Raw genomic sequence first — 12,431 nt, forward strand, 5'->3', positions numbered from 1 at the left:
AGCCCTGGGGAACACCGCTTGTGACTGGTGAAACATGTCATGGTGAAACCACCTTCTGTTGGCATTGTGCCTGTGACCCTGGCAAAACCCAGAGGTTACATGCATGGGAAGCCTTAGATGGGAGTGGAAGGACTCACCGTATTAGTGCACAGTGGGTAATACCCGATTTCTAACCCCAAGGCCCAGTTTCAAAGGAACAAGGCTTGGTTTTGTGTTTTCTTACAGGACAATGAAGGAAGGAACTTCCCCGCTGCTCTTCCTGGCAGTGGTGAGAGCAGTCAACATGGACAGTGACACAGGATGTATCCTTCAACATCCTCCAGCCCACCAGTCAGGCCACGGGGTGCAGTGTAAATGGCACTGTACCATTCTCCAGTCCTGGACCTGTCAATACATGAGTGTTGTGTCCACGTGCCAAACTAATGATGATGCTTCGAGACCAAATCAACAAGATGAAGAAAGTAGCCAGAGATTCAGAAACTATCGTTGCTGGACTGTGGATGAACTGGTTGGGGAAAGTTTTGAGATGTCTGGATTTTCTCTTTTGGATGGCTAACCAGACTCACTCCTAAAATCTGATAATTATTGTAGTTATGATTGTTGTAATTTGTATTATGATAAGCTGTATTAAGCACGCAATAGTGAAATCTGTGTTGGGTGTGAAATATGCTATTGATATCCCAGTACAACCAAAAACCAGCTGGGAGATGATGATCCACAGTGAGCACCAAAGCTCCCGTTTTGGATGCAAGACGTGAATGTACCACTCCAAGGAAACCAGTTGAATTGTGACTGTGGTCACGAGGTAGATTGTGTGGTAGATGCACTCACCCTGGCAAAGGCCTGAGAAGGACCCAACAAAAGCAACACCAAAGCTTCCCATCCTGGCAGAGCCAGAGTTAAACGGAGTTTGTTATCAGTTGTTACAAATAAATCCTGTTTCAAGTTTGTCAGCCTGTCTGTGACGTTCTGTGACAGCATGGGGATGGGGTTGCTAACAGGGTGGACATGGCAATAACTACCTGAGGATACAGCCAGTGACCACTGCCTGGACACTTGTCACAGCACGTTTTAGGGCAGTAAGTGCGATGAGTTGGTAGGGCAGGGCTGTCCCATGGATCTGGGTGGCAATTTTTGTAAGAGACCTGAAACCAAAAGCCATCTGCAGACACAGGAAGCACTCTTCATACAGTGCACTGGGGCAATACTAACAAACATGTACCCCACTTTTACTGATGATTAAATGAGATTGCATTAATCCCTATCTAATGGTTTTCTTTATAATAAACTATCCAGATACAAAGATAAGATTAAAACATAAGCTCAGGTTATTACTTAATGAAATCATAGGATCACAGCATGGTTTGGGTTGAAAGGGACCTCAAAGCTCATCCAGTCCAACCCCTGCCATGGGCAGGGACACCTCCCACCAGCCCAGGCTGCCCAAAGCCCCATCCAACCTGGCCTTGAACACTGCCAGGGAGGGGGCATCCACAGCTTCTCTGGGCTCTTACAGTGCCTCACCACCCTCATATGTTTTCATTTGTAGTAATATAAATAATACCTGCATCTTGTTAGAAAATTTGTATTTTACATTTTTCTTTGTTCTCAAAGCCTTATTTTGAATAGCTTTTGTTCTGTAAACAGTTTAAAGAAGTATTACGTTGCCTCTTTCTGCAATTGAAGCTATACTTAGACTTTAAAAATTGAGCAGACTTCTGTAAGTACCCTTTACTATGCACTGATACAGATTTTGATAAGGGGGAGATGATGTTTGTAACTAACTTTTCTCCCTAAAAAAAAATGAAAAACAAAAGCAGATGTAAGAAGTGTTTCTGATTTACAGACTTACACAATGCGACTTCTACTGTGTTGCTACTGCACAAACTTGTGTATGATATGGATCGGGCACAGGCACTGCCCATTGGGTTCAATTGCCGGGTTATGCAATCCCTGTTTCCACTACCCCATGTTTGAAATGGCACAATTACATCTTTCCATTATTGCATGGGTTTGAAATGACACTGCCAAGTAATATCAGAAAATCTGGTTTTGTGGTCTTGAGGTGCTCTGGAATGTGGAAAGCTCTGCACTTCTTGGTCTGCCACCTTTGTATTATAGGTGTAATTCCAATAATTTGGTTTTTACTGCACAGAAATACTTTCTATATTGCTACTAAGAACTCAGCAGACAGATTGTACCCCATTAAGTTTTTAAGAAGAGCTTAAAAAGAAAATACCAGCTCGACAGCAGCAGAGCTGGGTGTAAAGCTGAGAGGTGGCTTTGCTATACAAGTGCTGCAGCGAGCAGGAGCAATGCACGCGTTACAGACTTGTCTGTGCCACGTGGGAATGGGGACGGTGTTCACTGGGAGCTGCTGGGGTGAAGCAGAAGGCAATGGTGAAACATTTACACTGGAAGTGCCTGTTTTAATTTAAGTATAAATGATTATTGGACAAGACAAGGAAAAAAAATCCATCAAAAAAAAGATTTCTCTTTCAGAAGAACCAGTTACTTTAAGGCAGTGCCCAGGAACTCCTGGCTAAATGATAAACGATAGCTTCACCACTTTCTCCCTGGGTTGCAAAAAAATGCCTCCATTTTATTCCTTAGGAGAATTACCTGTTAAAGCCAACCAAGAACAAGCAAACGTGGCCTCATATGGAAAGTGTGTGCTGTTGCAATATTGGAAAGAATAGTGCAAGACCTGATGTTAAAATTTAAACACCTCATGAATGCAAAGAAAGGTTTTCACAGTGTTGGAAATTACCGAAGCTTTTTAATGTTTTGTGTTGGAAAACATCTCTGTTTGTTGTGTCAGCACAGAAGTGTTGGACCCTCATGGAGGCCTTGAGCAGTCCATCAGAGCTGTGGCAGTTGCCATCATCTAGGCTTAAGCTAAACAGATCAAATGTCCAATTTAGGGCAATCTTACAACTCTATTTTACAGAATCTTTTAAAAAAGTAAGTTCAGCTTCTGCACAAAGCTTTCCGATATCCACATGCAAGTATGGGCTCTTGACCTTCCCATGACCTACATTTTACCCACAGATAAAGGAAAACAAGTTTCTGGATGATTCTGCATCTGATACACCTCCACTTCTTGTGAATACACGTCTGAAATCCAAGTCGCTGGAGGAGGTCTACAAAGCCATGTGTTAAAATCTCAATTTCACACTCAGGAAGAAAATCTCGTGCACGCTAAGTGCCGTTTTATTCCAAGCATCCCTCCACTTCAGTGTTTGGTGAAGGGCAACCCATCCTCGCTGTAGGAACAAAAAACATCAGAGAAGGAAAATGCTGAAGGATGTGTAACCCCATGGAGCATTTATTTCAATGCATGTGAAGAACATAAGTCACGCTGTTTTCTAGCAAACCAGAAAACAAAGTGGTTTGATGCATTTCAAAAGTCCATTGAATTCTGTGGAAACAGTGCTCTTACCAACAGCTCTACTTGAAAACCCAGAGTGGGGCAGACTTTTCCTCACAGTCAGGAGGACACTGGACCAACAAAAACCTGCCAGTGGAGCCACATTTGTTCATGGCTCCCCTTGCAGCTGCCTTGCAGTTGGAAGCAGCTGAAACCATCCTTGGAGCATTTCACAACTACATATCAGCATCTGCAAACTGGAGCTTCAGAGCAAATTCTGGGGGTCAAATGTTCAAGGTTTGCCTTGAACAAACAGGCAAACTTTTACTGATGATTAAATAAGATTGCATTAATCCCCATCTAATGGTTTTCCTTATAATAAACCATTATAAACCATTCAAGGTTTGCCCTGTTTTGCCTCAAAAGGGCACTCTAGCATCTTTTCCCTTCAATTCCTATGAACCTATTGATGTGGCAGCACTTGCTATTTAAATTCTAGTTTCTTTTCTGACCTCCCATTTATAAATGAAGTGGGAGGTTTGTGTAGCCATGGCTCTGTGCCTTGCGGCATCACACGCAGCAGTGGAGGATGTGGGTACCCACTCTTCCCAAGGGATAGCTTTGTCCCAGCACAGTGGTGAGGAATCAACCTTTGCTACTGGTGTGCTCCCAGCACATGCAGTAAGTCATATTTAAGTCTTTGGGAGTATTAAGATGTGCAAATAAATCTTGCCATTTGAATATTGCTTTTCTATGATTAAATGTACACATTCAAATGAATTCGCCAGATTTAAGCTCCTGTCAATTAACTCTTCTAAATTAGAGTTGTACAATAAAAGTAAAAACTAAGAGGGGAGAAGGAAGTTCTACCTGAAAGATGAACTATTAGAAATACCAGTCAGTGGGTAACTCTCCCTAAGCACTGTGCTCTCAGCTGTATCGCCAATCAAGGCTCAGTAATGTGCTGAAGGGAGCAATTCCTCTCCTGAAATCACAGAAAAGAACAGATAGAAATCCTTGGCTGCTGGCTTGATACAAATCCTTACCAAATCAGATGTGAGCTTTTCCCTCGGGTCAGTTTTTGTCTTTCCACTCACTTTGGCTGATCTGCAATAGCGCACACACACACATACACACACACACACACACACACACAAACACACACGGAAAGGGAAGGCACAGGCAAGCGGGGGGCTCCCCTGCCAGCATGGGGAGAGCTCGGGGGAGCAGATGAGCAGGCAGCCAGAGCAAACGTATTCATTTACACTTGTCTACTCTAACTAGATCCAGATTAATTAGTGAAATGTTCCCTTTGAGTCTGTTGAAAGCAAAAGACCATTTGTTTTTCCTACTGACACTTCACACCAATTGCTACGTTCACATCTTCTCATGGAGGGCTCCCACCCTTCATATCTCCAACTCTGCAAGGGCACCACGGTTGCACGTTCTCAAAGAGCTTTTTGTAACTCCGTGCTATGGCAGCGCAATCCTGACACGTAGCCACATCAGCACTGGCAGCTCCTCTCATCTTTCTTTTGAAAACCTGAGTCTGACAATGACATCATTTTGTCTCAAAATGGTTTTGCATGTTTTTATAATAAGCGCCACAAGCACTACCCTGCTTCCCTAATGAACCACAGTTGATTTTTGCCTAAAAGATGGTATAGATAGGAAAACGCAATTTTTAAATGCCATTCCAATTAGACAATATGGCAACCAGAAAATACTTGTATTTTAACTTTCAAACTATTACCATGGCTACACAGAAGAATACTACAGAATAGGAAAAGTAAATTCACATGGCTGCTTTGCAAGATGCAAGCTACTTCCATTACACTCAGACATTTAGGAAATACGGATCCTGGGCTTCCCTTGGTGAAGTAGGTGAGTATTTCCTTGCATCTGCCCTCTCTTCCTTATCTTACCCATAATAGGCTGTTTGATTTCCAATAGCATTAAATCAAAGGCTTTGGTATGAACACATTTGACCCTGCTTCCAATAAGCAGCAGTAACTAATAGTAAAGTTACACATAATACAGAAAACAATAAATATAAAATCGGTAAAGCAGAAAAACCCACAATGCAACAAATAGAGGGATTCAGAAAATTCTACAGGTATAACTTGATTTAAAATAATACAGGATTTAAAAATATGCAATTGTGTAAAAAAGAAACCACAAGATAAATTATGCCAAAACATTTCATAGTTTATCACACTGCTGCTTCTGCTGACAATAAAACAAAATAAATATTTGAATGTCTCTGCGGTAGTTCTACGACTTTATAGGACTGCTGGTGTTAATTTCAAAAAAGTCCTCATAAAACACCAGGTGCAATGTATCCCAAAAAGTCTATTTCATTTGGGGAAAAAAAAGTAATGGAATAAAAGGAGTAAGACAAATTTGAAGAAAACCATTAAACCAATTAATTCAACAGAACTGGGATTTGTATCTTACAAGCAGTTCAGCTCTGACAAGTTGCTCCCCAGAAGGGACTCTTCGGTATCCAATTAGCAAACCCATTAGCAGTTCTGTCCAAATTGTCAACTAAATACCCTGGAAGACATCAGTGATGGACTGATGTGAGAAGCTGAGAACCAAGAGGGAGAAGTAAAGAAAAAAAGTGAAAAGGGAGCGAGGATGGAGGGGAGAGAGAGGGGAACCCTCCCCTCCCGGCAAATCCCACTCCTGCCAGCAGCCCTGTGCTGTGATGCTGGACACGGCAAATGCAGCATTTATCCATCACCAGGAGGGGTGGTCCTTGAGACCAACACCATAGGATTTTTGGTGGCTCAGGCTTTCCTGTGGATTCTTTCTATGTGAAAAGTTGTGCCAATTTAATCATATTATGTTAGTCTTTCCAGGAAAATGCATGTAAAAACCTGAATGCAGATTTATTTACAACCATTCACACCATCCTAAACTTCATTTACGATTTAGGTTAAGAAGTCCTCAACATGTGTAACAATTTGAACTTCTTTGGAGTTCATTTACTTAAACCAGAGCAATATTTCTGATACAAAATAGGCGAAAATGTCTCCCTGCATCCAGGCTGAAACTCTTGTGTTTCAACTTATGTCCATCACCTCTGCCTCTCCACCTGGCCCTGCTTTGGCAATCCTGTCTCCATCTCCTCCGTGACCTCCCCACAGGTGCTGGGGGCTGCTGGCAGGTCCCCCTGAGGCCATCTCTGCTCCAGGCTGCGCAAGCCCAGCTCCTCCAGCCTCTCCTTGCAGGACCAGTGCTCCAGCCCCACCTCCTCAGGGTCCTCCCCTACCATTTGTCCAGGCTGGGCGCAGGATTCAGGCACCGTCTAACGACTGGTGAGTCAAGGGATTAATGATGAACAGGGTACGGGACCCTGGCATGAGGACAGCCCATCTCATTCCTTTAGCTGCCTTTTCCTAGTGCTTTCCAGTTGTTTTTGCATTTACCAACTCATAATTTTGTGTGCTTCAAATACTAAGCAGATGTCAGCTAAAATACACTTTTTGGTCAAGTATCTCTCCTTCAGCTTGTAGCTGTGAGCCTGGGTGGGAACTGGTGCTCCAGGCAGAGCTTTGCTGTGTGGCAGACCCTGCAGAGGAGCTGCTCACCACCCAGAAGTGCTCTGGCACTCCCCAGGGTGCTTTTCCCACCCCCAGACAGCCATTCCCTCATGGCAGAGCCCTCCATCTGCAACAAGTGGTCACCAACACATGGACCGTAGGAGAATGCACATTATTTCTTGTCCATTTACTCTAATCAACTTCCACAAACTATTTTACCAGGACACTGGTTCCTAAAGACATATTATGTAGTGGTACCACTAGAGTATCACACTGGAGCACAGAAGTTAAAACTTCACTCATTAAAATATTTTATTAATAAGCAAATAATAAAGAGGCAAATATTTTATGACACAATCAAGTTTTAACATATCTCAGAATAAACTGAAGCAATGCAAGCTAATTAGTTATGACGTCATATGCTCATAGCAAAACAGGTCTAAACCTGAAAGTAATTGCAACCTTCTACTGTCTTGTCTGAAATACAAAAACATACATAAAAATGAGGAAATCAGCCCCATAATTAATTTACTATTACTTAATAAGGCATCAGGAATGAGGACTGACCTCCCCAACTTCAGATGTCTAAATGGAGGTCGAGCCATCGCTGTGGCAATAAAAAGTAATTGAAGAAACCTGACAATTCCAGGTCTATATTGGGATAAAATAAACTGAGCTTAGAAATTTCCCTTTCTCTCCATTGGTTATAAAGCAGCACAGGACAACCTCTGCATTACACCTCCCATCCCATGTTTCACATCCAGAGATGTGTTCTTGGCCCACCACTTATGTCAAGCAATACAAGTTATCTTAGGTCTCTTTTACTGTGACCTACGCAGAAATAAGTGGTATTGGCATGTTCACGCAGACATTTCTGCTGTTCTGCTCAAAATGGCAACTAATGAAGTTTCAGTAACTTGTGTGCTGCATGCTCTGTAAAAAAACAAGATCTGAAATGCCCCCGAGCTAAGCATTAGCAAAATGACAGCTTAACGCTTCTGCATCTGTGCTGTGACTGAAGCTACATGACCAGTTAGCACGAATTCGGAAATGTTTAAGTCAAGCAGCATGGGTATAATGCACTACTTCGAGTTATCTTTACTATCTGCATAAAAATACTGCCCCAAGGTTGCAGCAGATCAAAGTCCAACTATATTACAGGGTACATCCATTAATTCAACACCCACTTTGCCTGCTGTGGACCGAAACATGCCACTGCAGCAGCTGAGGATATTACTACTTCCAGGTGTGTACTCTGTCCTTACACAGATGTTGTGTCTCCTGTAGGAAGGGCAGCAGTAAAGCATAAATGCTACATCTAAGCCACTGCATTTCCCCCTGTAGGGGAGCAAAATAGCAGATACCTGGGGTCCCTTCAGCTGCTTAATTCCTAAAGAAGCACTCCTTGCTTCAGATAATGTCCAAAATAGACATGGCAACACTGAGGTGAACTGGCTTCCTAAGACCATTCAGATGGACGTGGAGTAACCTGGTTCAGACTATCCACTACACCCTGCTGTCTCCCAAACTAGCTATTAACATCAAAATCTCTTATTTCTCATAGACAAGTCTTAAAATGGAGCACATATTTATGCAGCAATGCAAATGGCCATCATCAGACATCTGACTTAAGCATGGGGGCAAATCAAGTGCATGGTCTTAAAGACTGAGTAGGTCTCGGGAAAGTCTTACACAACCGGGGTAGGGGATGGGGGGGAATTCTGCTCTATTTACTCACACTTAGATCATCATACATGTACAGAAGTGCCAAAGGGAAGGAATGGAGGAGTAATTCTGTCCCCTACATTGTGAACCAGTTACAGAGCCAAGTTGAAGTGACCTTACTGCTGCTGAGGTCTCAGCTCACCAGCCAGTGGGTCCACTCTTCGCTCAACACAGCTGTCTCCTGTCTGCAGTCAGTGCTTTATAAATTAGCCTTGCTGCCACAGTGACTGGCGGGTGAGGGCTTATTTTCTTCAGTGACAAACAGCTGATGTTTGCCTATTTCAGATCCCTGCGTAAGCAAATATCGTTCAAGCACTGAATTCCTAAGCTGAAAAATGCATTATTTAAAACATGATTGTGTTCTGGCATTGCACAGTATTAATATTGCTAAAGCTGCTTAATGATTACACATCTAATGCATATATATAATAATTTGATAAATTGTAACTAAACTTTTAAATAACTGTTTCCAGCTATTCATGTATTACATCATGACAAACCTGGACCAAATGTTTCATTGGTCTCGACATCTGTGCATAGCATTGGTTGCACATTCAGCCTTTTCTTTCGAGGGGGCTCCTTTTTTCTCTTTTCTGACCAAAAATCTCCAGTTTTTATGAAAATCTGCTCTTCATGTGGTCTCTCCTGTTAAGCAAGGTGCACCTCAGTCAGATTTCAATTGTTTTTTCAGTTTGGCAAGACCAGTGAGACATTCATCTCTCCATTTTCTCCTGGCATCCAGGACTTCTGGAACAACCGGAATTTTTTCAGACATTGCCTGGAACAGAAAATGTAAGATTATTAAATCTCATGTTCTGAGTAAAAAGTTTCTCACCTGCACTGTCTTCCTGCTTTCCCTGTGTCAGACCAAGAAACCATCCACACAAACTGTAATTTAGTCTATCACAAGCAATAGGCCAGTAATTCTTTACATGGGTGACTGGAAATCACAGAATCACAGACTATTAGGAGTTGGAAGGGACCTCAAAAGCTCATCCAGTCCAACCCCCCTGCCAGAGCTGTGTGACCTAGACCAGGTCACACAGGAACGCGTCCAGGTGGGTTTTGAATGTCTCCAGAGAAGGAGACTCCACAACCTCTCTGTACAGCCTGGTCCAGTGCTCTGTCAAATAAGCAAACCTGTGTGAGAAATAAAGAGCTCCCACTCAGAGAGGGTTGGTCTGAATGTGGCAATGAAGGTGCCTACAGAAACGTCAAAGCCTCAGCCTCACACAGCCACTGTCTAGTCTCTTTGATAATAACCTTTTATTAAATAGGAAGAAGGCAGCCTGGCCATTTATGTGGCTAAAAATGTGCTCTAAACCAAATTCTTATGTATGTGTGTGTTTAAAGCTGTGGTCTCTCTTCTGGCTCCTAATAAATGTAATGAGGGATTCCATGTTATAATTGAAATGACAGGGGAAGACACATAACAAACCCAGAATTATTCTTTTTGTTGTTTACTGGAATATGGAGGAGAGAAAGTACAGCAGTATTTGAGGACACAAAGGTAGAAGTCTGAACAAGTTAGCACGCAAACATGGTATTTAAAACAAAGTGGGGAAAAAAAGTATTTCTGAATGTATAATCAAAGTTGTTTTAAAAGTGCCAGTTAAATGTATCATTGAAAGGAGAATAAGAGGCAGTAAGCTCTGGCTAGATAGAACGTTCTATCAGACTTTCTTTCACAGAAAAAAGGCTGTTTTGAGAGTGCAGGCAGAGATCTCAAGGTCATCTTTGCTAAAATAGCACTTGAGGTCTTAGATTTAAAAGGCAAGTGTTGAGAAACTGGGTAAAACCTGGACCTGCTACCAATGAGGGCAATTTGCAGTCACTCCAGACAAAAAGCCAGGGGGAGGGACAGAGGAGTAAGATAAGACTTGTTTAATGTTTTACTCTTAGGAGGATTCTTGCAAGCCCATCTTTGGCACTGAAGACCAAAGATAATAAAGAGACGCAGAAACAGATGTTGAAGTGGAATCCAGCTTTCCATAAAGAAACTCAAACTGTTTCATAGTAATAAAAAGCTCTTAATTGTGAGTAACTCCACAATTATTATTGATTTCTATTATAAGAAGTCTATGTTGTTTAAGCATAAAAGATTCTTTTTCCTTTTTAACAGAGCTGATGATGAAATTGTATAAATAGGAGCAAAAAAAAAAAGGAACAAAAATGCCAGAGAGCTTCCATATACGGCATTAATCTGACAGCTAATCAAGAATGATTCAACACATACATGTGTCCTTTAGTGAAGCATTAAAAAAAGGCAGCTATTAAAAGGCAGAGTTAGGAAATAACAATACTTCAGTTAATTCCTGTGAACATACAAAATAGCCTATGTAATGAGTATAAACAAATTGTGGGCTTACAAATGTTAATAGACAAACTGGGTCCCAATCCAGTGTGGCACTTAAACGAATCTTATCCTTAAACAAGCAAGTAACCTTGCCAGACTGCTCATATGCTTAACTGAGATGTGTATTTGCATGTATCACAGACTGGAGCTCCAGTCTGCAAAGTATACAAAAACAAGAAAAAGAACACCCAGCAGAAAAAAATCTACAGGGTTTATGCAGTAATACGAAGCAGGAAGAAGCTCCAGGTGGAAAGCCATGAGGAAAGGAAGTTTGGAGCCGTGCATATTATGGTAGAAGACACAGGACAGAAGTGGTAAAAAATAGTGCAGAAGATTTAATGTCAATAACCCATAGTTGTTAACAGTTAACTCCTCTGTCGAGTAATAATGTTACTCAGCTGCTACATCACTTTCCCTTGATGTATGTCAAAGTGTTTTAAAAAGGAACTTACAAGCTTTCTGTACTGATCTCTTCATTCAAAGTACACATTCATATAAGAAATACAGATTATAGACACCTCTAACAGTAAACTGAAATGGTACAAATGTTAAAATAAAAGCAAACATTCCTAGTTCTGAATATCAACTCTGTCTTTACCTGATGGATTTTCTGCTCAGTTTCACCCGAAAATTCTGGAACTGGTCCAAAGGTGTTCAGAACAAGACTCATACCTTCATGGTATCTTTCACAATAATTTGCAAAACCTAAAAATAAGAGTGAAAGATTGCATTTCAACAGAAATTCCTACTTAAGTTCAGCAAGGCTGCCTGTGCTTAAGTATTGTCTTAAAGCAGAGTCTAAAAAAGAGGTGTGCTCTTACACTTAAGACATCTAATTCTCACGAAGGAAAAATGGATACTACCCACCACATTTCCATTAAGGTTCATGGAAAAATTATCCAGGACATGCCTTCACTGCAAAACCAATTAAAGTTACATACCAACAGGCAATGCTATGTGAGGGGTGTAGTAGGAGGAACAGACGGATCCTGCAGATCAACACCTAGTATTGCAACTGGGGTTAACAACAAGGATTTGGCTTTTATGACCACAGGACCCTCTTTGACGGTTGAGCCCTGCTTGGGGGAGACGGGATCCACCTGACAAAGTGAAGAAAAAGCAAATTTGCCAAAAACCTGGCCAATCTGTTGAGAAAATCTTTATATTAGGAACACTGGAAAAGTGAGATTACAACCTGTAGTTAAGTGAGAAAGGGGTGTACAGGGGTGAAGAGTGCAGAGTAACAAATACAAGAGAAACCTCAAGAAATTATTAAAAAAGGCAGAAGGAGTCCACCTTTAGTGTATGTCCACAAATACACACAGCCTGGGAAACAAGCAGTGGAAATAGAGTTCCATGTGTGGTCACACAACTACAACGTTGTTGGAGCAACTGAGGTGTGGTGGGATGGCTCACACAACTGGACTGTTGC

The 12,431-nt window shown here is 41.7% G+C and overlaps 1 protein-coding gene across 1 annotated transcript in view; it reads right to left on the reverse strand.

Moving 5' to 3' along the window:
• Positions 1-9,307: 9,307 nt before the first annotated feature.
• The window catches only part of CRYL1 (crystallin, lambda 1), a gene marked incomplete at its 5' end in the record, with an annotated part of 52,357 nt that continues 49,233 nt past the window's right edge, over positions 9,308-12,431 (reverse strand). Inside the window, 2 exons of the mRNA XM_010193373.1 lie at positions 9,308-9,421; positions 11,598-11,704. Of these exons, the coding sequence (XP_010191675.1) occupies positions 9,308-9,421; positions 11,598-11,704 (221 nt within the window). The remainder of the gene's footprint in view (positions 9,422-11,597; positions 11,705-12,431) is intronic.

The sequence above is a fragment of the Mesitornis unicolor genome, unplaced genomic scaffold (assembly GCF_000695765.1).
Source record: "Mesitornis unicolor isolate BGI_N332 unplaced genomic scaffold, ASM69576v1 scaffold6441, whole genome shotgun sequence".
Taxonomy (NCBI): Eukaryota; Metazoa; Chordata; class Aves; order Mesitornithiformes; family Mesitornithidae; genus Mesitornis; species Mesitornis unicolor.